General features: G+C 42.0%; 1 protein-coding gene across 14 annotated transcripts in view; it reads right to left on the bottom strand.

The window, feature by feature from the left end:
• NETO1 (neuropilin and tolloid like 1) overlaps window positions 1-19,388 on the bottom strand; it is a 127,401-nt gene extending 108,013 nt beyond the window's left edge. For 12 of the 14 annotated variants that reach the window (XR_008660663.2, XR_008660654.2, XR_008660658.2 and 9 more), the window contains exons 1-4: window positions 19,097-19,388; window positions 17,020-17,073; window positions 16,638-16,775; window positions 10,639-10,887 (exon numbers count right to left, since the gene is read on the bottom strand). Coding sequence is in view for 11 of the 14 variants with exons in the window: in XM_055296576.2 (XP_055152551.1) it covers window positions 10,639-10,887; window positions 16,638-16,775; window positions 17,020-17,073; window positions 19,097-19,124 (469 nt within the window). In the remaining 3 variants the exon portion in view is untranslated. Of the gene's footprint in view, window positions 1-1,961; window positions 5,066-5,672; window positions 9,118-10,638; window positions 10,888-16,637; window positions 16,776-17,019; window positions 17,074-19,096 lie in introns of those variants that run through there. The other 2 variants (XM_063636293.1, XM_055296626.2) reach the window with 2 other exon arrangements.
• Between the last annotated feature and the right edge of the window lie 5,416 nt (window positions 19,389-24,804).

The raw sequence follows: 24,804 nt of genomic DNA, 5'->3' as shown, positions 1-24,804 counted from the left end.
TATTCACAGGCTCCAGACTTAAAACGCAGATACCATTATGTGTCATTTTTCTTCCCACCAATCCTAAATCTGCCCCCCAAGATTTGTATCAACCCCACAGATGAAATAAATTCACCCATCCCATGTTGCCCAAAAGTCTCAACAGCATCAACTCAAAAGTCCAAATTTCATCAGCTCAAAAGTCTCACATCACACCATCTACGTCATTAAAATCAGGTATGAGTGAGGCTCTGGGCATGATCCACTCTGAGACACAATTTCTCTCCATCATTGAACCATAAAATTCAAGAAATATGTTACCTGCTCCAAAAACACAATGGTAGGGCAGGCAAACAAAAACATCTATGGCCATTCCTGCTCAAAATAAGAAAAAATAGAAGAATTAAAAAAAGAAAGAAAGAAATTCACCAGTTCCAAGCAGTTTTGAAATACAGTTGACAAATTCCAGTTGCTTTCAAGGGCTGAGATTGTACTTGGTCATTTGAGCTCTACCTTCTGGACTTAACTCCCCACCCTCTGGACTTGAGGTTCCTGCCTTCTGAGTCAGCCTACTGACACAGTAGCACACCTGCAGCTGAATAGTTACATCAGCATGTTTCTTGCTTGTAAGCATTTGAAAGTTCTGATGCCCTTTTTCCATTTCAATCTTTATATCTATCTCCTTTAGTTCAAGATGGCAACGTTTATGCTGATGTAACATTCTCAAGAACCATGTGTGTCTCCTGTGTATGTCCTCAGATTCACTCCATTAGCCAAAGATTTTCTTCATAGAATTTTTTCTTCTAGATAATCTCATCCTATTTTTGGATTCTGCTGAGATGACTGACTGAAGAGCATTATGAGTCACACTCCTAATCATTTCAAAGAGCCTTTTGTGAGACTGAATTCTCTGATCTTTTGATCTTTCCAGAGGATCAGCAAAAAGTTGTCCAGCTCAGTTTATTCTCTAGGGCATGCTTTTCCAATCTCATCCAAGGAGTGCTTAAATTTTAATTGACAATAAATTCCTTAAAGTTAAATATCCAAGTTAATTGCATAATGTTCTGCTTTTTTATTTATCCATATAGCTCCAGGATATAATTCTACTAAGCTTTCTGATTCAACATAACAGATATACCCTTTCCGTCGGTTTCCAAACACATATTTCATTTTCTGTTGAGCTGTCGTCATCAGCACCTATAAACTTCATACTTCCACAAATAGCCTGTTGATGAAGATTCAGGTATTCTTTAAGACATGCATGTTTTCTCTACCATGCTTCTCACTTCCTTCTGTGTCCTTGTGCCAGAGTCAGTAAGATTCATATTTCTACTAACAGTAAGTTTAAGGCAATATAGACGTTTTTCTAACATGCTTCTCAAAATTCTTCCAGTTTTGCCAACTGCCTAATTCCAAAACTATTTCCAAATTTTAAGGTTTTTATTTATTTATTTTACTGTAGCACTTCACTTTTAGGAAATAAAATCAAGTATTTGTTTCTTATTTGTTGCTTTAACAATTACCACAACTTAGAACCTTAATACACAACAAGAATTTATCTCCGGTTCTGATGTCAGAAATCTGAATGGGTCTCATTGGCCTAAAAATCAAGGCATTTGCAGGGCTGTGTTCCTTTTCTTGGAGGCTCTAGAGGACGAGTCATGCCTGGCCTTTTCCGTTCTAGAAGTTGTCCACATTCTTTCGCTTGGTGCCACTTCATCCATCTTCAAAGCCCACAATAGCAGCTGGAGTCTTTCTTACATCCCATCACCCGATCCTGACCCTACCGCCTCCTTCGTTCCACACTGAGAAAGCCTTGTAATTACACTGGGTCCTCCCAGAGAATCCAAGATAATCTCCCTCTATTAAAGTCAGCTTATTAGCATTATTAATACAACTTTCCACCTTCATGTCTCTTTGCCATAGAACTTGACATATTCATAGATTCCAGAAATTAGGACATAGACATCTTGTGGGGAGGGTACATTATCTGGCTACTATACATGACTTCTAGTTTTTAACAGACTATGAACTCATTGTATGAAAGCTAGGGTATTGCAGATACTATATTTCTACAGTGTTAGCATAGTGGATCCATAAACAGTTGTTAAATAAGTGGCTAACATCACCTAGCAGAAATCAAGGTCTTCTGTGCATTCACTTTAAGAATATTAACATGAATTATACTCAAGTAGTCATAATGGCATGCAAATTATAAAATATAATAGGAAAAATGTTTTGGTCAAGACAAAGAACACTGTGGGTTGTTTGTAATTCCTTGATTTAGTTTTCAAATAATTAAATAAAAATAAGCCTCAAATTGTCTGTAAATTGTTATGAAAGGAAATGTTTAGAAGAATAAATAGACTTGTCAATATTTTCTTAGGAAAAATATACAGGGCTTTAGTAATTTGAAAAGCATGTTTCTTGAATACGATAATGAGTTAAATGTTGGTCAGAGATTTCAGGAGATTTTACCAAGAAGCCCAGTAACTAAAGACATTGAGACACATGAAAAAAGGAGATTGAGTATATGAATTATTTATTTGTTTTGTTTTTGTCAGGTTTCTTGAGTTTTTCTCTTGTCAAGTGATACATTTTATCTTTAGGGAAATTTTGTGAGGAGTGTGGGTGCTGGTCATTTGATGATGGGATTCGACATAGAGGTAATCTTACGAATGACCCAAGCAAGGCCTCTACCAGTGCATAAAACAACTTTTTGTAGATTAGTCAACAGTCCACTTGTGGATGGAGCCCTGCTCTGGGGAATCTGAATGTGCATGGAAAGAGCTCATTTCTCTGCTGCAACTAAGTGTCTTTCCTGTGTATTGCTGGGATCAGCAGCCCTGAATAGAGGGATGGAGTGGGAGGTGAGGGAGAGGAACTGGCATCACAGGAAAAACCCAAAGAGACCTGGGTGTTAGGGAGCAGGAAAACTCGTGGGAGATCGGCCAGGCACGATGGCTCACGCCTGTAATCCCACCACTTTGGGAAGCCCAGGCAGGCGGATCACCTGAGGTCGGGAGTTCGAGACCAGCCTGATCAACATGGAAAAACCCTGTCTCTACTAAAAATACAAAATTAGCCGGGCGTGGTGGCGCATGCTTGTAATCCCAACTTCTAGGGAGGCTGAGGCAGGAGAATTACTTGAACCCGGGAGAAGGAGGTTGTGGTGAGCTGAGATTGCACCACTGCACTCCAGCCTGGGCAACAAGAGCAAAACTCCCTCAAAAAAAAAGAAAAGAAAAAGAAAAAAAAAGAAAATTTGTGGGAGATCTAGGAGAAATAAAGTTTTCCCCTTGAGTATTTAACATGTGAGCCACAAGTTTCAACTAATGAGAGCACGGTACACACAGAAGACTATGTCAGTAATAACAGGTATTTGAGAAAAACAGGAAATGAATCATGCACTTCAGGCTCAGATGGGTGGAGAAGGCACAATTTTACAATAGAGGTAGAAGAAGAGACGAGAAACCATCATTTCTTTGGACATTGCGAGTGGAAAAACATTTCAAACAACATGGAAAAGATGAATTTTAAATTCATGTATCAATTAATAGTGAAACACGGGTGATACAATATTATCCCTTAAATAAATTTCTTAATATAACTGTACTAAAATTACTTGCAATATGTGATGTAATTAAAGTTATAATCTCAACACTCTGTAGAAGGTGTATCAGCATCGTGCTTATATAACTGATACACAAGCAGTAATTCAATATTTACAGAGTACATGAACCCAGGCCACACATTTTCTCTAGCACTCTGCTTTCTTCATTTTTAAGTAGAAAGCTTGAAGGAAATAAATTCCAAGGTCTTTTCTAATCTAAGGAAAACATGTATCAATAATGGAAATATATCTAGGACCCTATGTGTTCCAATCTCAGATGTACTCTATTTAAAACATAGTCCCGCGATTAGCCGATAAATGAATATAAACACACTTAAGTACTCTTCTTTTCTCCACCTCTCCAGGACACAAGACGAGGAAGACACCTTTCTACCTTTTTATGTTTGTTTTTTTCTTTCTTTCTTTCTTTTTGAGATGGAGTCTCGCTCTGTGGCCCAGGCTGGAGTGCAATGGCATGATCTCGGCTCACTGCAACCTCTGCCTCCCGAGTTCAAGTGATTCTCCTGCCTCAGCCTCCCGAGTAGCTGGGACTACAGGCACGCGCCACCACAACCGGCTAATTTTTTTGTATTTTTAGTACAGACAGGGTTTCACCGTGTTAGCCATGATGGTCTCCATCTCCTGACCTCGTGATCCGCCAGCTTCAACTTCCCAAAGTGCCAGGATTACAGGCGTAAGCCACCGTGCCTGGCCGGAAGACATTCTTTCTTTATGGGAAACTTCTTAAAAATCTTCCTTTTCCTTTGCCACTGCTTTCAATATTCTCTGCACAGATGGGAGCTAATCCTGGAAATTTTCTCTCCCACTCTCAGCTTTTCTCCTGAACACCCACCTAGACTAAACAAGACTGCTGTCTCTCTCTTCATTCCTCATCCCTCTTCCTGAGCCCACTATTATACAGATAAGATCAGTCAAGTCACGGACTGGCCGGAAAAGTGGGAGATGGAGGAAATCACCTTCACATGAATATCTTCATTATTCAAAAATATCAATACATTGATAATTTTCTTTTTCTTTTCTATTTTTTTTTTTTCGAGACAGGGTTTTGCTCTATTGCCCAGGCTGGAGTGCAGTGGCATGATCTCAGCTCACTACAACCTCTACCTCCCAGATTCAAGCAATTCTCTCATCTCAGTCTCCCCAGTAGCTGGGATTACAGGCACCTGCCACCACGCCCGACTAATTTTTTTGTATTTTTAGTACAGACAGAGTTTCACCATGTTGGCCAGGTTGGTCTCCAACTCCTGACTTAAGGTGATCCACCCGCCTCAGCCTCCCAAAGTGCTGGGATTACAAGCATGAGCCACCGCACCTTGTCACACATTGGTAATTTCCTCGGTGCTGTGATTCTCTGTGATTCTCAAGTTTTTAAATTCATCTCTTGAAGAATATGCCTCAAGAATAAATGCGATTGTGCTCCCCACCTTTTCCATTTAAGAGCCTCTGCTAGGGCTGAAAGGAGAATATTTTGAGTCAGTAGTATAAATATAACATTTAGGTTGGTGCTAAAGTAATTGCAGTTTTGCCATTAAAGGTAAAGGTAATGGCAAATCCACAAGTACTTTTGCGCCAAGTCATAGTTAAAAAGACAACACATACTGACCTAAATTTTTTCAATCTTTTATTTTTATGTCGAAAAAAAAATCAAAGTCCTTCTTTTAGCTGGATGTGGTGGCTCACGCCTTTGATCCTAGCATTTGGAGGCTGAGGTGGGCAGATCACTTGAGGCCAGGAGTTCAAGACTAGTCTGGCCAATGTAGTGAAATCTCATCTCTACCAAAAACATAAAAATCAGCCAGGCGTGGAGGTGTATGCCTGGAATCCCAGCTACTTGAGAGACTGAGGCACGAGAATCACTGAAACCCGGAGGCAGAGGTTGCAGTGAGCCAAGATCGCACCACTGCACGCCAGCCTGAGCAACAGAGTGAGATGTCAAAAAAAAAAAAAAAAGAAAAAAGTCTTCTTTTAATCTTAGCCTTTAAAACTTTCTATTTTTTCATATTTTTGTGCAAAATTTATATGAAACATCAGTTGTTAAATAAATAATAAGTAGTTTTTTTCTTTCTTACCAGAGCACCTATCAGAACTCTGATTATCTAAGAAAATTTAGAAACTTTCAAAATGGTAATACACATATATTCACATTTCTGATCCAAAGAGGAAAAACATTGCACCGAATATTTGAAATAACATTAAATCCATGACAATATTTTATTTTAATAATGTATTTCATTTAATATGCATAGAAATCCGTTTAAAACACTCCATTTAAATCACTGCAGTGCGGTGTATTTCTCCCTTTGCCTTTGAAGTCCATCAAGCATGCAGCTTGAGAGGTGGCTAGCAGTTGGGCAGAAAGTCCCTAAAACACTTTGAGCTCCCCAGATGAAAGGTGCTATTTAAGTACAAAGTATCGTAATAATTTCAATATATTTAATAACTCCACTCACTTCAATGTCAATGCCTAACTCAATCCTCACCTATTTGGTACTTTGAGGTCTATTCCTTAATTTCAATTGCTCCAGTGGGATGTGTGTAACTTTGTTCCTTAAAACTAGTACAGGGAAACTATCATCGAAAAAGGAAAAGTCCATAAACCTCCCATTCTATGTCTGTAAATGACAGAAAATCTCCCCCCACAGGAAGTAAATTGTAAGACCAACAAAAGATACCTGTCATTAAAGCGACTGGAAGGGCTACCTTCTCCAGGAGCAGAGCATCTGAATGGCCTGGGTCATGCCAGTGGAATGAGGAGTACAGTAGATACTGTTACATTTTCTTCCTTATATTTTCAAGTGCAAAGAAAATTTAGGCAAGGCAGCTGGCTGCAGGGAAGTGTTATATTCTGCTCAAAAGGCATTCTTAGTTTGAGTAAAAAAGTCTGTGAAATATGGAAAGTGGTATTCCCTCTTCTAAAAATTCATTAAAAATTATCAAGTATAGCCTTTTATATTTTTTCTTTTTTTGATGTTAAATAATTTATACAAGTAATACCAAAATATCTTATTCTTTTCAAAAATTAAAGCGTTATCAATAAAGTTGAGTCAATTTTTACTCCATCTCGGCCTCTAAAATCCTCCTCATTCCCCTCGTCCTGCTATCCCTTATCTGAAGTAACCGTTATTGTTTTAAATTGCTTTCATCACAACGTATTTTCTAGTCATTTGATTTTATATACCAAACTTGATTTAAAACTTGTTTAAAGACTCTTTTTAAATGAGAAAACAATATAGTTCTATTACAATAAACACTTTTGATATGGCTTCTATTTTTTATTAAATTGTTTGAGTTATCAAATATTCTGTGGTGTAACTTTTAACATTCTTGGTGATTCTGCACTTATTTCTTTTTCTGAACTGGGACAGCATATTGCAGAGGAGAGGCTCAGTACACAGAAAGAAGAGAGCTCTTCAGGGCATCGTCCACGAGGTGTTCACAAGGCTCTGCGCCCCCTGGCCCTTCTACATGTCTCACTCTTATCCTTTGCAGACCCCAGGATTTGAACCAGCTGATTTCTCCTTGATTACTGCTCAATCTCACAATCCTTCTTATGCATGCTAGACTATAATCCTAGGTGATTCATCGCTGCACTGTGGACCTGGGTAATGACACAGTCTGTAAAAATAACCGTCAGCAAACCAAAAAGTGAGGATTCATCAAAATGTGCCAGGAGAAAAAGAAGGGCCTCCTTTAAGCCCATTTCTACTCTCTCTCGCTCTGTCTCCCTATCCTCCACAACCACGCAGGACCTCCAGTTGGGCTGTTCCCATGTACAAACGGGAATTCAGAAGCACAGCTACTATGAACAGCAAGAGCTTCGGACTGAAAGGCTATTATTTTAAGTTCAGTAGGAAAGAAAGTCATAGACTCAGATACAAGGAAATAGAAAAAAATTTTGGCGATAAAAGCCTACACAAATTAGTTTGCCAGTCAGGCAAGATGGAACCAGGATACTGGACACTGGGACCCACGGCTGTGTGGGGGCTAAATCACCATTGGAAGAAACAATCTGTGTTAGGAAGATGAATTATCAAACCTTTGGTTCAATATTTATGAAATATGCATGCTATACACCTAAACTTCAATACCTGGATTCCATACTACTATGTAGTGTTTTGATTTTAATCTGTGCACCCAGGTATGTTTGCTTGCAGGAAGAAATGGACTTTGTAATACTCAGAATTCTTAATGAAATGTAATACTCAGAATTCTTAATGTATATGTGTATTTAGTATGTATACGTATGTATAAATATTGTGTATATATGTATATTCATTCCCGTTAGCTTGGCAAATGTGATTCATTTCTAAGAGATGGGTACACTCTCAGTGTGTTTACATAATGTTTCTGAGACTGCGAGATTACATCTAGATTCCAGATTGTGATAAATTCATTAAAATAATAGGGACCACCAGGCCTTTCTGCTGCTATTACTGTCTTGACATTTTCTATGACTGACATTAGAAATAACTATACCTCCTACTTGGAAGTCTGGGCTCATCTAAAGTAACTAAATTTCATAGACTAAAAAAAGTGACATAGTATAGGTAGGAATTTTGTGCACCCACTTAAAAATTTCAGGAATTGTTTTTAAGTCTGAGACACTTGTTTTCCCAATAACCTGTACCAAGCATGCTTTGTTTTTAAAAAGCACATGATCAAACTAATAAAAACAACAGCTATCGATAGTTGAGATCTTACAGGCACTCAAGAAATTCATAAATATGCATTTGTTAATTGTCTTTCAAACAATTCTGTGAGTTGCTCAATATTATTTTTATTTTATAATTAAAAATATTGAGAGATAGAATATGAAGGACTATGTTCAAAATTTACATGATGCAAAGAAAAGAAAAGCCAGAACTGGAAGTCAGATCTGGTTTCAAACTCAGTGCTCCTCGCAGCTGTCCTGGAGACCATCATCTCTCTAAGATGAATTGGTAGGCGGAATTTCATCTCCAATGTGAGTGCACTGCAGAGCCCTGGCAATTCTCGCAACGCTTTATAACATAAATCATTAAGCTGACTTGAGAAATTCTTCCTCCTTCAATTTCCCCAGGTCACCAGTTGAATGACACTACTAAATAAAAATTAAGCCAAAATGACAACTATAGCCTGCCTGGCTTCAGATTCCCTAAATGCTATCTAAATTATTACTAATCCCTTCCCACTTCCTATTTCAATAAATAATTGGCTTCCTCAATACTGCGTCTTTCTAGAAGGGGTGTAGATAGTTATGTCACTCAGGCAATGGCCTTGGGCCACACAATGTCAACTTTTGCTGTCATGTAAGTTTTCCAAGTCTCCTTTTTATGGTCCTAGCTTTCCCTCATATGCCAAATGAAGGTTTCCCCAGAAGTTTTGTTCTAGTTGATCTGAGTAAAAACAGAAGCCTCAGCCCATCCTTAACCTGTCCTACTTCGTGGAAAAATCTCCAAGAGTTCCGTTCTGATTCAGTTGTTCGCAGCAGTGAAATCCCATTCTATAAATGCAGTATGGTGGCTCTAAAGAAACAAAAAGCAAAGAACAAAACCCAGGGAACAAAAAGGCTTTTTAAAACCTGGAAGAACAGATTGAGTGCCACCATTTATGTCATCTCAAATAGAGCCAGAAACATGGATAGCATTGCTTATGTTGATAAAGCATGACAGTTGACACTACATTCTTTGTGAAACCACAGTTTTAAATCCAAGACATTATTTTCATGATCACCAAACCCAGAATGAAAATATAACTTATGAAGCCTAGACCATGCCGTATGTCACTGTCTCTAGGTACAGGTTATATTCAAAATTATCAGTTAAGAAAAAAATACCTACCTTTCTATTTACAACTCTAGCACTAATAATCTGACAAACAAATTAAACTAACATGTACCTTTTGGGAATACTTCAAATTAGTTTGATTGTAGCACATGAAATACCCATGATTTCTGTGAGTAATCCATTATCAGCAAAGCATAATTAAAACCACAATCCTTTAGTGATATTATTAAAAACATTCCTAATGCTTAAAGCTAATATATATGCCACAGTTAATACTTGATTTAACATACACCATAATGTCATAATGAAAGTCATCATTAAACTTATATTAATAATTTTTAAAATTTTAGTTTTTTAACTGAATATCAAAGCCCTACTTAGATGTTACTTCTTTAACATGGAATACAAACTTCAACAAACTTTACATATATTTCAAATTATGCTATTGCCTAACTTAAATAAAACAATACCTACAAACAGAAAAAAAACTATATAAAAAATGGGCTTTACATAATTTGAATCATTTTTCCATTTAAATTAATGCATGTAGTGTTCTTGCAGTGAAAAAATGTGATAATCTATTTTTATTGTAATGAATGAAAACTCTTAATCAAGTGGGCCAGTCAACAACACAGAATCTTTTTAATTCTAGCAAGTTAAAAGGAAAATTGATATAGATTGCATAATCTGATAATTGCACACAATTTCTGCAAGACCTTGTAAATGAGTATTTGGCTGCTACAGGTCTCAGTTTTCCTTTCATCAAAACTCTTAAGAATCTGCTTTCCTGCAAAGTGTAGACTACTTGGTAAAGTAGGATCTATTTGATTGAAACACGGTAATTTTCAGAACAAATGAACTTTTGATTCAAGTTCCCCAAAGATCATTTTGGGGGATATATGTTACAATACTACAATTGTCTTTTCAAGTTTATTGAGCTCCTGTGTATAATTAGTTTCCTTATCACAGACTGTCTCTCCAACTACACATTCCATCATAACAAAAGTCCACTTGATGGTGTGGCTGATGCCCATTTAGAGCCTTGAGTCACTACTCTTTACCGCTAGTACAGGCTGTTTTAAGGAAAACATCTTTTCCTTTCAGAATTTGTGTAGGGAAAAGAAAAAGCACTGTAGATTTGGTTTTAAATAGAACTGGAACATTCTCTGAGAAAGTATAATGTCTTACAAAAGATTTTGTACTATGAAGATAGAAAAATGAGGAAGAAAAAGAAAGATTTTTTTTTAAGTACTTACTTACCAGGTGTGAAATTGTATCGAGCTGAAAATCCCATAGATTCCAGCTCTCCATCAGCAAAAAATTTAATCCATAGAAATCTTCCACTGGATTTTATGACAGGTGGATTTTGTTGTCCACAGAAACGTCCAATTATTGGAGAAAAGCCAAAAGGTCCATCTCGAACTTCAATATGATCAAATTTGCACTCCCAAGACGGTTCAATAGAGTACTTTTCATCAAAGTAAAGTTCAATGCACTGTCTTGGAGCAGCTGTAAAGAAGAAAGATTGTGTCTAGGAGGCCATCTCTTACATCTTCAGGTTGATTATTTTCTGATTCTATTTCAGATGTTATCTGTACATCTTCTCTCAAACTTTATGGATGATATGCATGGAAATGTAAAGAAAGCATATGATACTACTCTATGGGATACAATTTTCATAAAAATGTCTAAGGAGTGAACCTTAAAACCGAAGATGTTACATAAGATATTATTCTGATACAAGATGACAATTTTGATGTTTTACGCAGGACTAAAAAAGCACAGTATTTTTATGAAAGGCTGTTAACTTGGAGTTAGAAGGTCAAGGAATATTTTTCTCTCTCTTTTCTCATATTTCCGGGAATACTCAGGTTTAAGGTCACAAATCACTTGAGAATTGTTTGGCATACAGTTATATTAAATATAATCATTCAAATAATCCAAGCCATGTGTCTAGATCAGATCCAAATGCATATACAAGGACATTAAGAGTAATTTTTCTACTACACAAACCTGATCACATCCCTCTCAGGTTTAAACCTCAGCAGCTGGACCATGATCAATACATTCAACACACATTATCCGTTAAGAATATCCTGCGTTCAGGACCCTATCCCCTCACGGAGAGCCTGAGCTCAGACCACTTCAAACATGTCTTGTCTTCTAAGAAAGTCAGCTCTTTCACACTTTCATGGATTTTCTTACATTCTTGAATGTCTACGTACCCAACATTATCTCCTCTTTACACAGGAAAGACTTGCTTTAAAGAAGCCTCCTCTCTAAATCTGATCTTGAAAGACAAGAACCATATCTCGCTCACCTTCTTTCTCAGCGCTTAGCATAGTACTTGTCATCGAAAATTTCCAGAAAAAAAAAAAAGAGTCTTTGAGTGAATTATAAATAAGTGTATATTCATAAATGTTTTTACAGCTCTCTAAAGAATCAGGGAAAGCTTTATAGGGCTGGCAACTCTATACAGCACCACATGAATCCTTTTGCTAATGTTCTTTCATTCTTCCCCTGGTATGTCCAAAACAGTCCAAAATTCTGGCATCTCAGACTTACATTCAGCCAGGATACTCCAGAATGGCCATAAAGTTTGCTGAAATGTCAATATATATGTATCCTGGTTACTAAACAGCTGTTGCTTGAAGGCCTCTGAGTGCTTCCCTGCTACCTGGCCCTTTTCAGAGACTAAGCCCCTCTAGACACTTGAAAGTTAAGACTTAGCTCAGTCGGGCCTGCTCCCTCTCTGGTCAGCAACCATGCAGAATGGTGGCTGTCCACACCCCATTGCTTCTTAAATATACACTGAACATCATCCGTGATGACCTAAAATGTAATCTCTGGTATGCATGGTTTTCAAAAATGTATGTAAGATTGAGACACATGGTGTAACTTGGAAATTGGAGACCTACAGAATAAAATGTAACTCTGATGCTCCCCAGGTATAAAATTAAAGATCAACAGTTTTAAGGGCGATTCATTTTTGAAATGAATTATTTTATGAATAATCTTTAATTTCTAAAAAAGCTTCAGACTCACACATTGAAAGGAGACATTTTAACTCATGCAAGAAGAATATTTTATCCATCACTGAATTGTATCAAAAAGGCGAACAAATGAGTAACCACAATAATGACAGATTTGAGGGAGTTTCAATGACGTGGTTTTTTTTTTTCTTTTTTTTTTTTTTTTGGAAATTTGAAAGTACCCAAAGAAATGACTAACCATGTTTTATGCTTAAAGTGTTAGCCTTAAAACAAAAAGGCAAATACTGAAGGAGTTAGACCCATTTACGTATCAGTACTAAGTATAGCACTTGCATACATTATCATCCTGTAGTATGTATCTACCAGTTTATTTCACAATAAATCAGTATAACAAGTTTTATGATGAAACAAATTATTTTGGATTGCAGGTTAACTTAAATAATGTATGGCTAGGGAAAGATAGAGCAGCGAAGACAGTCTTTAGCTAATTTACTTAGAACTCTATCTGTCATCTGTCAACACACGCTCACCAATTTCCCCTACTAAGAAATAATGGCCATCTAACATGAATTCACTTCTCCATACCTTCACTCTCATTATTTCATAAGTTCTGTGGCTGAGTCAACCTCTCAATGTTCCCCAGGAAACCTTCTGCCATTATGGCTTTTGGTAGGCAACATTATATGTGGACAATTTATTTTCTTTTGGTCCAGCATGTTGAAGTTAACGACACACACCCGGAAATGAAGCCTACTAGCTGAATTTTAGAAGGTAGTGAAATAACTTTTTAAAACTAAGTTTGCCACATACTCATTGTGGTAGATTAAAAATGAGTGATTATGGCACATAGAAACTATCTGAAGCTATCTAACTCTCTCAACTTCAATTTCCTTCACCTTCAAGAATTTTCTTCACAGCTGCCTTTCCTTCTAACATTTCTGTAAGTTCTATTTGATCTAACACTGAGGTTAGTTCATGAGAGGTCTCAACCACTTTGAGAATATTCAGACGCACTGAGAACTATGAGCACTTTCACCTGGATAGTGCACATATATACAGAATATTTCCTCCATTTTGAGGGAATGTTTAGGCCACCTGACATTCAAAAAGGGATCCTCTTTTTCGTGACTGAGACCTCACTTGTATTCTTCATCACAATGGGTCATACCTCTAGAAATCTGACCAATTATGTATGCCTCTTTCTCTTCTATTTTAAATTTACCTTTCTCTACAGAATATTCATTTTAGAATTAAATATGTGCATTCTGCCCCTTTAAAAGAGAAAAAAGCACCCATCTCCACTATGCCAATGGGAGTGCTCATCATTGTTACTAACAAACTCTTAATTGCTTCATGTAACAGATGCATTTCTGTTTTTCACTTATTTTTCTTTGCTGTAACAACTGGCACTTTGACTACTCCCTGCTTCTCAAGACACCGTCTGCTCTGGCTGCTGTGGCATCGTGCACCTGACCCTCCTGCCTAACTCTGGCTTCTCCTACTCATTCCATTACTTTCTTTCCCATACTCTGTCCCTCTCTTACTTGTTATGTTCCAGAAAATTTATTCTACATCTTATTTTCTCTCATTTTAGATGAAGACACCAGGTTGCCACGGGCATTCCAATGGAATGTTACTACAATATAATGATGCCTGGGGCTCTATCTAAGGTCAATTAAATCAGAATTCCTTGGGAAAGGCCCAGGCAGCTGCATTTTTAAAAGCAGTTGAAAAATAGTGCTCCAAATATTCTCTTGGATAATTTTATTCACACTAACAATCTCAACAACAATCTCTATATTTATGACATACATATATACATTTTCAGCACACATCTATCTCTCCACTGAGCTAGAGCTACATGTATCCAATCTTTTTGTGGAGCCTCTCCATAAACACAAACTAAACACATTATTTTTCCTTTAAACCAATTTTTTCCATCTATATTTCTTTTCTGGGATGGCAATTCCGTCTAACAAGTTATCGCACAACAAATATTAGAACAGTCCCAGGATACCCTATTCTCTGACCCCCTGATCCAGCCACTCATGATCCTTTTTTTTTTTTCTTTTTTTTTTTTTGAGACGGAGTCTCGCTCTGTCACCCAGGCTGGAGTGCAGTGGCGTGGTCTCGGCTCACTGCAAGCTCCGCCTCCCGGGATCACGCCATTCTCCTGCCTCAGCCTCCTGAGTAGCTGGGACTACAGGCGCCCGCCACCACGCCCGGCTACTTTTTTGTATTTTTAGTAGAAACAGGGTTTCACCATATTGGCCAGGATGGTCTCCATCTCCTGACCTCGTGATCCGCCCGCGTCGGCCTCCTAAAGTGCTGGGATTACAGGCGTGAGCCACCGCGTCTGGCTGATCCAGTTTCTTAAATACCTCTCAGTTCTTTCATGCACTCCATCACTTACTTCTTACTTCTTAAGATAAGTGTTTACTATGATTTGCTTGGACTTTTGCAATTGTTTCTTAGTTTATGTTCTTTTCCTTCAGTTACTTCATCATCAAAATCTCACAGTATTCCTCAAGTTAAATTACTTCAATGGCACCTCATTGTCTCCAACATAACGTTCAAGATTTTATCCAGCGGGCACAGAAGGAATACCAGGTACGCCTTGGTCTGAGACTGCTTCCCTCTTCAGCCTCCCGCTGTATTTTCCTCAGATTCTGCAGAAGCCCTAGGATATGCCGCGAAGGTCCCCAACCATATCACAGCTCTGAACCTCCGCATACGCTGCTCTATGTAGAGAATAATGCCTTCCCTGGACATTCTTCAGAAATGAAGGTGAGCATCTCTTCTTCCCTGTATTCTTCTCTTTGGCTTCCCCGTTGCAACTACTTTGTGCTAATCCCAGGGCCCCTTTAGATTGTTTACGTAAAGGGACATAGTCCCCAGAGAATATTGTTAAGTCCTATGAGGCAAGTAGCAAGTACCTTTTCTATCAGTCGTAAAAGGAATTTGCACTGCCAGACCTTAGGTTTTCAGTGTTATCCTTTTAATAGCATAGCTAATTGTTTTGCCTTCTTACAGTGTAGTTTATCTTTGCTGAAAGTTCAACTTCAAGTACTAAGGGTGGGGGAAGATCTTTGGCCCAATAATTACCAAAAAAAAAAAAAAAATCATTTCTAAATAGAGATTCTTAAAATTAGGTAAACAGAAAGCCTGCTTCTTTGAAAAATCTATCAAATAAATGAGTCCCCATAAGTAATAGAAAGTGCATGTATCTTTATCATTAAGACAGTTTTGCCTGTGTGTGTTGCGGGGCTGGGGGAAAGGTGAGTGCTTCCAGGTTTTAGGCTATTAGGTACTAACAGTTGGAATACTGAAAACTTCCATTGCCAGATGAAATGCTTCTACATTTTAAAAGTTGTACTTAAGAGAGAGGTGTTGGCCGGGAGCCATGGTTCACGCCTGCAATCCCAGCACTTTGGGAGGCCAAAGTGGGTGGATCACTTGAGGTCATGAGTTTGAGACCAGCTGGCCAACATCATGAAGTGCCGTCTCTACCAAAAATACAAAAATTAGCCAGGCATGGTGGCGTATGCCTGTGATCCCAGCTACTTGGGAGGCTGAGGCAGGAGAATCACTGGAACTCAGGAGACTCTCGCTTTGTCTCAAAAAAAAAAAAAAGTGTTTACAAGGTTAGTGTAAATGGGCAATGTTCAAAGAGAAGCCTCTTTCCAACACCATTTATCTTTCATGTTGGAAAAAAGTCATGAAATAAAGGGTCATAATTTACAATCCTGACCTTGACTTTAAAATGAGATGTCACTTGTTAACACAAATAAGGTAACTATCTTTCAGATTGGTGTTTAGAAAATGTGATTATAGATTCATCTTTGACATTAATATGATGTGTGTAATTTATAATATTAAAGAAAATGTAACATGCAGGTTATTCCACTAATTGTTGAGCTACAAAAATACTAGTTTCTCAAACTTACACATTAGTTAATATTGTGCCAACTATGCATCCATTCTACTGCATTAGAACTCTAAATCAATTAAGCCAACTGCAAAATAAACTCAAGGTGTTCATTTGTTTTTATTGCACAGAATTTGCTTGTTCATAACCCATTACTAATAATTCCAATAATTAGCCTGATTCCAGATTTTACAGTTATTGATTCACTCAAGAGATATTTTTGTGCATGATCTCCAGATCAATTTTGTAATGCCTATACGCATATTCTTCATCCAAAGCACAGAGATGACCAGGTTGTGGCTTAGTGCTCTCTTAACTCTGGCACTGTCTCCCCTTACCTTCTATGATGTAGATACATTCCCGGTCAGGGGGATATTTGCTAGGATAGTTGGGAGAGGTAAAGATACCTCCCTCTGCATGTTTTGTCCAAGTTCCACACTGCACTGACTTCTGTGTTTCTGAGGTGGTTTGCTTTTCTGTTAAAAAAAAAAAAATGTTTTAAAAAGAGCCATCATCCAATTTTCTATTGTACTAAAAATAGAGAGGACATTCTTATAATATCCATTAGTAAATTAATTTTTAAATGTTGTCTTAGCCAAACCAATCAATTATACATATTATAACAGGTTCAGATATTCTGGAATATTAACAGTAGAAGGAAAATAGGAAAATACAAAATAATTCGGGGTCTTCCACTAGCATTTTTCTAAGTAAACACACCTGTTCCTTTCTTGGTTGCCCCAGACAAATGGAGGATGATTAAACTTGCTACAACTGAAACAGAAAAGAAAAATTAGAGATAAAATACACTGAAATGATCAAATGCCATAAAATATAACATAATTTCAAGATCAAATAATATCAAAGCAGATTAATTTTATCATTGTTAACTGTTAGAAGTTGATTCAGAACTTGCAAAAACCAATTTGAAATGTAAAAATCAGGAAACCTTCGGACTCCCTTAAGGAACCAATGCAAGTTAAGAATGGATGAGACCCAAACTCCTAAGGCAAATACATCGTTCACTCTAAAGGCAACATGACAATTTACTCATGTCACACACAGTACAGTGGGACTTCAGGAGTCACACTGTATCTAAACTACCCTTAGGGAATGGCTCTGCTAGCATCTCTGAAGGAAGAGAGAGGCCAGAAGGTAAAAAGGAGGAAAAGGAGAGGCACACGATGAGAACAGCTCCATGACTGTTCCTGACACACTGCAGTGTGGCTGTATTTTAGAAAATAAATACTTAGACAAATCCTACAGGCTGTGGGGGAGGAGAATAAGCAAGAAACAGATTAATGTGGATTGTGGGCATTAAGCAGCATTATTAGAATGTTGCCTACAAAAATGTTCCGAACCTCCAAGTAACCCCGTCCCTCAGCACTTTCTAAGCTGTGAAATTAATCTCTTCTAACCTTAACTTGATTTAATACCAAATCAATATATAGAAATTGATTATTAATTTGAGAAACGTGATTTCCGAAAGCATTATATTGAGTCAGGTTTCCAGTGCCAAAGAGACTCTGATCTGTAACTTAACAGTAAAACTGCAATGCCATTATAATCTAAACTTGTTTTACTTCCATATTCTTGATCTAATCAACATTTTTACAAGACAAAACACTAGCAAAATAGTAAGTAATCTAGTCTTCATAATTTGATTTTTCTTCTATTTTATTTTTCTTATTCATTTTGTTATCCAATGACATGAAAGACCTATGTTTTCATATTTTCACTTAAAATGAATTCGAGGGAGAGCACAATTCACAAATATTTCCTTAATTAAAGCTCACCACAGGCTTATACATTTATACTTAAACATTATTCTAAGAAACGTATCTAGGTCTTGATATTAATATTTAAAATATTGTCACCTGTGTGTTACTTTATGCTCTAGCCAGTTCATTTGCATTTTAAATTAAGGCACTGGCTGCAGTTGTTACTGTGTGTTTCCACAGGAAAAAAAAATCAATTTAATTTGTCATGATTCTGCTCACACCCAGAACCCACAGGTACACATCCTTCAGCATCAGGATGTGTATTTGTTTACTCCGCTCTTCCTGTTTTGATGAAATCACATTATAGACCATGTACTGTGTTTAACTCAACAGCAAAGCTCTCTTAACTGCGTGGCCCGAGATCAACACTCTCATCTTTGCTTAGTAATGATAAATTTCCACCACACGTTTTCTTATACTGCTTTTTACTCGATGACTCGTGATACTATTTTCCTCTCATTCCTTCCCACCTCTACACTGCCCGCGTTACCACACACCCATAAAGCGACATCAGCGGTCTCCAGGGCGGAAAGAGGTGGAGGCTGACCCTCGCCCTTCCCTCCAGCGCTGGCTTCAGGTGTGCCTTCTGCTACCTCCCGGACTGCGAACAGGGGCCCGCCAAGCTCCGGGAGCCCCTAGAAGAGGAAGACTCCTCTCGCCCCACTAGGTACCATCCGCGCTCTCCCGCTTTCCACCTGCGCCCTCGCTTGGGCCAATCTCTGCCGCACGTGTCCATCCCTGAACTGCACGCTATTCTCCACCCCGGGGGGTTCCTGCGCACTGAAAGACCGTTCTCCCCTGCAGGTTTTGGGATCGGGCGACGGCTGACCGCGCGCCGCCCCCACGCCCGGTTCCACGATGCTGCAATACAGAAAGTTTACGTCGGCCCCGACCCGCGCGGGACTGCAGCGTCCGCTGGAGCGCGGCGCAGAGGCTTTTCCTGCGCGTTCGGCCCCGGGAAAGGGGCGGGAGGGCTGGCTCCAGGCGCGCACGGGCGCGGCGGGCAGGGTACTCACTGTGAAGCACGCTGCGCCCATGGATCATGTCTGTGCGTTACACCAGAGGCTCCGGGCTCCACTAATTCCATTTAGAGACGGGAAGACTTCCAGTGGCGGGGGGAGGACAGGGTCGAGAGGTGTTAAAGACGCAAAGCAAGAACGAAATAAAGGGGGGCCGAGAGGAAGACCCAGAGGAAGGGGGAGCTCCGAGCCCACGCTGCAACCAGATCCGGATGAGTCCGTCCTCCGCCCCGGGCGGGCTCTCGCTCTCGCTGGCCCTCAGCGCCGCGCAGCCAGCAGCATCCCCACCGTGACGCTCGCATCACAGCCGGGCGCCGGCAGCCACCATCCGCGCCGCCGCCGTCAGGACCCTCCTCCCCGGCATCGTCGCCGCCGCGGGGTCGGGAGGACGCGTTGCGCGGGAGGCGGCGGTCGCAGGGCGAGCCCCGGGATGCCCCGAGCCGGGGCCGGAGCCGGGGAGCGGGCGCAGCGAGGTGGGGGCCAGTCCAGACCGACGGCAGCGACGGAGCGGGCGGCGGCGGCGGCGGGGTGGCTCAGTCCCCAGTCTCAGACGCGCCGCGCAGCAGGTCGGAGCAGCCTCCCCGGGAGGATGTCCAGCGGCAGCGCTCCTCGCTCCAGCCCTTGGGGATCTTCCGCTGAGGCATTGAAGGCAGGAAGAAGGGGTCCGTCATCGGCTCGCCGGGCTGCGCGCCACCTCTGCTATCTTGCGGAAAGAGGAGCGGGCGGGTGGGCGTCTGGGAGGCGGGCTGGAGGGCGGTGCAGGGGAGCGGGGTGGCCGGGGGGGGGGGCGGGGGGCGGGGAAGGGAGGGAGGAGGAAGGAGCCGGAAGAGGGCAGAGTTACCAAATGGGCTCCTTAGTCATGGCTTGGGGCTCCGCGACCCTCCTGGAAGCCGGGAGCCTGGGTGGGATAGCGAGGCTGCGCGCGGCCCGAGCCCCGGAGCTGGTGCGCGGCAGAATGGGGCCGCGGCGGCGGCAGCAAGGACATCCCAGCCGCGCGGATCTGGGGGAGGGGCGGGGAGGGGGTAAGGACCCGGCTGGGATCCGCGGCTCGGCCCGCCAGGGCGCAGAGAGAGGATGCAGCCGCAAATCCCGAGCCGGATCCTCGTGCCGGACGGAAGGCGTGGAAGCGGGAGGGGCCTTCGTGTGGCAATCTCTTGTGGGGTTTGGTGTTTCACTTTTTAAAGGTTAGACCTTGCGGGTTCTCTGCCTCCCACCTCTTGTTTTCCATCCGCGTAAAGGAACTGGGCGCCCCCTCTCCCTCCCTCTCTGGGGCGCAGGTTTCGCCGCGGACTAACGCGCTCAGCTTGGGAGATACGGCAGGGGCGCGCCCCAGGGAAAGGCGGCGGTAAAAGTTTCGCGGTTGAGCACTGGGCCTAATGCCCAGTCCCCCCACCAAATTACTCTTGCAAAGACGCGGGCTTCTTGCAATTGAGCCCCCCACCTCGAGGTATTTAAAACCACCCTAAGGCACACACGGACCCCCATTACCCCGTGCAACTTCCTCCTGCAGGCGCGCGCGGCGCGTTAAAGTCTGGGAGACACGAGTTGAGGGGAAACAGCACCGGAAGAGCCCGGGCTTGTAAAATGCGAATCAATGAATACGAAATAAGGGCAACCGCGAGGCAGCGCCTGGAAGGGCTGGAGCGCGCGGGGGTGCAGGGAGTCCCTCCTCCCTGGGCGCCGCAACGGCGCCTCCTCCCTTTCCCGGCTCCGTCCCGCCCTCCCTCGGCCTCTGCGGACGCGACCCACGCAGACCACAGCCGAGCCTGCCGGACCCCGGGACCACGGAGGCCATCCCGTCCGGCCACCCACACCCGCGCCGCGGCTGGGGCTTGGGTTGGGGACTGTGGCGGCGAAGAAGCCAGGGTAGGAAGAGCTAAGGGCAATGGCGGGGTCGTCGCGGGGCGGGGGGTCAGCAGCAGACGCTGAGCTGTGAAGACTAGGGTGGCCCCCAAAGGCCGAGGAAAGGAGAAAGGGCCATGAGAAGAGCCTGGCGAGCGCTCGAGGCTGGGGCGCCTCCTCCCGGCTCTGGTCCGGCCTCCGCTTCCCGGCACCTGCTGCTGGGGCGCCCACGTGCGCGCGGGGCTGCGCGCGGCGTGGGGTGCTCGTCGCCGTCCTGCCCACGCCTAGCGCAGCGGCTGTGAGCGGGTGGAGGTCTCCTGCCAGTAAGTTGGGATGAGGGACGATGAGGTGACCCCCAAGTCTGGAAGGGATTCAGAGTCTCATAGGCGCCCCCAAGCCTCCTACCACCACACCAAACTGTTGGTTCCTCGATTTCCAGGGTGGGGTAAAGTGACTGAGCAGAGGGGATGGTGTGTTTGTGTGTGCGCGCGCATATACGCGCGCGCGTGTTGTGCATCCGTTTAATGAGAGGTAGGTCATGGGTCAACCCGGGAGTAGAGCGAGATGGAGACCTAAAGAGAGAAAGGTGAGAGAAGGGGGAAGACATGGACAGGGTAAGAGAGACAGAAAGGAGAGAGAAAGAAAGGAGAGAGAGAAGAAAGAGAAAAGAGCGGGGAGAGAAAAGAGAGACAGGAGAGAGAATGAGGGGACAGAAGGGAGTAGGGAGAAGAGAAAGGGGGCGGGACAGAATAAATGGAGAGAGGGAAGAGGACAGAGAGGCTGCGCGCCTCTGAATACGCCAAGTCCAGCAGTGCTGGAGGCCTGTGAGAGGAGCTGCAAGCTTGAGCAAAGGGAGAGAGGTGAGCGGATGGAGATTGGTGAGTATCCGCCTACGCACCTACTTGTAAAAAGATCTAGAGGAAACACGCAGAAGGTCCCGCGGGAGTCCTGTGACCCACGCGAGGTGCCTGTGCCAGCGCGGGGTGGGAGGTGGTGGGCAATGTTGGTCGTGGAGTTGAGGAAGAAATTCTCCAGCCTTAAGGAAGCGAAAGCGTTCAAAGATCAGTGAGGCCGCTTAACAGAGCGATATGCGGATGACAGAATGCCTGGAAAACGCTTTTGGGGATCCGGGTCATCTATAGAGGACAGGGTGGGGGTCTTGCAAAAGGACCAGTCACAAGAGTTGACAATTGAATATTGGAATCTTTCTTATGGTTGGATGGCACTTTCTTTACATCCAAAATATGCGTTATTCGTGAAAATGACGCAGTTCTACAAAGAAAATGGCAACATTTAAAATTATTTATAGAAAGTTACTGCATTTCTCAATCCCAGTTTGAAGGCAGAGAAAACAAAACTTGGTTTAACGATAAATGCTCTCATTCATCTGCCCTCTTCTGTCCTCTTTGCCCAAAACAGTTTCCCAGGACACTGGGATTTTGTAACCTGCCAAGGAAGTGGCTACCTTGCTAAACAGGTAGTCCTTTTATCGGGAGACAGGAAATTAGGAAGGAACTCATAGGGAAAGTGAAAGGGTCCTAACCTTTTGTCCACGCCTGTATTTGAAATCAAATATCTTGCATAAATAGTGGCCTCTATTTTTTTGTTTTTCTAATAAATGAAAGGCTGGAGCGCAGTGACTGGATCACAGCTTGCTGCAGCCCAACTTCCTGGGCTCAACTGAGCTTCCCACCTCAGCCTCTGGAGTAACTGGGACTACAGGCACAGGCCATCATGCCTGGCTAATTCTTTTATTTTATATATATATATATATATATATATATATATATATATATATTTTTTTTTTTTTTTTTTTTTTTTTTTTTTTTTTTTTGAGACAGAGTCTAGCTCTGTCGCCCGGGCTGGAGTGCAGTGGCGCAATCTCGGCTCACTGCAAGCTCCGCCTCCCGGGTTCACGCCATTCTCCTGCCTCAGCCTCCGAGTAGCTGGGACTACAGGCGCCCGCCACCGCGCTCGGCTAATTTTTTGTATTTTTTAGTAGAGACGGGGTTTCACCGTGGTCTCGATCTCCTGACCTCGTGATCCGCCCGCCTCGGCCTCCCAAAGTGCTGGGATTACAAGCGTGAGCCACCGCGCCCGGCCTATTTTTTATATTTTTTAGAGAGGGGGTCTAGCCATGTTACCCATGCTGTTCTCAGACTCTGGGCCAAAAGGGATCCCCTGGCCTCCCGCTGATCTTTAATGCCCAGTGCTTTATTGGGCAATGCTTGGGGCTGAGGCATTAAATTTTGCTGAAACCTCAGTGCTGAGGGAGTGAGTGTGCACATTCTGGACCTAGGACAGGACAGAGGCCTGGCCAGCTCAGGTGCTCTGACAATCAACCAAGAGACTGGGCCAACACAGACGCTGAGGCCTCTAGCTGCGCTCTCCTACTCCTCCCAGGCTGCAGGTGCAGCATTGTTACTGACAATTCCATTCATTTTTCTTCATACACACCCATACACGCTTTTCACCATCCACTACATCCTGTTTACTTGGCAAGCTGCCTTCTCATTTTTGAGTTCCAGAATCCACACTTGCTGAGTAATGCTACCTCCCTAATAGGGACCCATAAGATTTTTCTTTCTGAGAAAAACCAACATATGGGAAAAGTTCAGTTTCTCCAAGAAAAGGTTGCGCGCACATATGGTCAAATTACAAGATGTCGTTATTTTGAAAGGGAGAGCATATAAACTGATAGTTTTTGTGAGTTGAGTGTGACATCCTGGAAGATGTTGGTTTGTCGCAGTTCCCCAAGGTTAGCATTGAAATAGTGACTACTGTAGAAGATGGTGCAGAATTAAAGCCACTTGAACCCAATGAAGGTGTCATTAGTAAGTTGGTTTTATTTTTTAGCTTGCACCTTCCTAACACTGAAAGATCAGAAGGACTTCCAAAATCTTAAAAAGAATTGGTGTGGGATACATGCCCTTCCAATTCAAATCCGCACAGTATTTGTCTACATACATGTACTTCTCTATAGGAAAAAATAAAACTACAGGTCTACCAGGGCTCCTTTGTTTTTTGGGTTTTTTTTTTTTGTTTTTTTGTTTTTTTTTTCTTGAGACAGAATCTCACTCTTTTGCCCAGGCCGGAGTGCAGTGGCGCGATCTCAGCTCACTGCAAGCTCCGCCTCCCGGGTTCATGCCATTCTCCTGCCTCAGCCTCTCCGAGTAGCTGGGACTACAGGCGCCCGCCACCGCGCCCGGCTAATTTTTTGTATTTTTTTAGTAGAGACGGGGTTTCACCGTGTTAGCCAGGATGGTCTCGATCTCCTGACCTCGTGATCCGCCCGCCTCGGCCTCCCAAAGTGCTGGGATTACAGGCGTGAGCCACCGTGCCCGGCCGGCTCCTTTGTTAATTAATCTCCAGTACTGGCATCATCTTAAAGGTTGTCTGTCAGTAAAAGAGGCGATGCTACAAAAAATAACTCAAATATAATAGTGCTACTGACACATCCATATTACAATAATATTTTTTGATTTTTACATAACTACATGGTTATGAAGTGTAAAGGTTTTTGCATTTAACAATATATGTCATAATACTAGTTTCTCAAAAACAAGTAATTTGCTGGTAAATATAGGAATGTTTTTTGAAAATTATCTGAAATACTCTAACATGAAGCTGGTTTTAAGCAATATTGAAGAAACTCTCTTCAAAAATCTATAGGAGTATCCTAACGCAGTAGAAAGTCTCCATGAAATAGAAGACATGTCAAAATCTCTGAAATCTTACATTTAAACCAAACAGGATATTTTATGATCAACACTAGGGAAAAATAAAATACGGTTTTGTTAGAAGTACAAATCTATTGTATTCTTAGACAGCACAAGAATGTTAGCCTCTTGTGGGAAAGAACT

Source organism: Symphalangus syndactylus, chromosome 1 (assembly GCF_028878055.3).
Source record: "Symphalangus syndactylus isolate Jambi chromosome 1, NHGRI_mSymSyn1-v2.1_pri, whole genome shotgun sequence".
Classification (NCBI taxonomy): Eukaryota; Metazoa; Chordata; class Mammalia; order Primates; family Hylobatidae; genus Symphalangus; species Symphalangus syndactylus.
The sequence above is the reverse complement of the archived record's forward strand: the minus strand, read 5'-3'. Positions and strand labels throughout refer to the sequence as shown.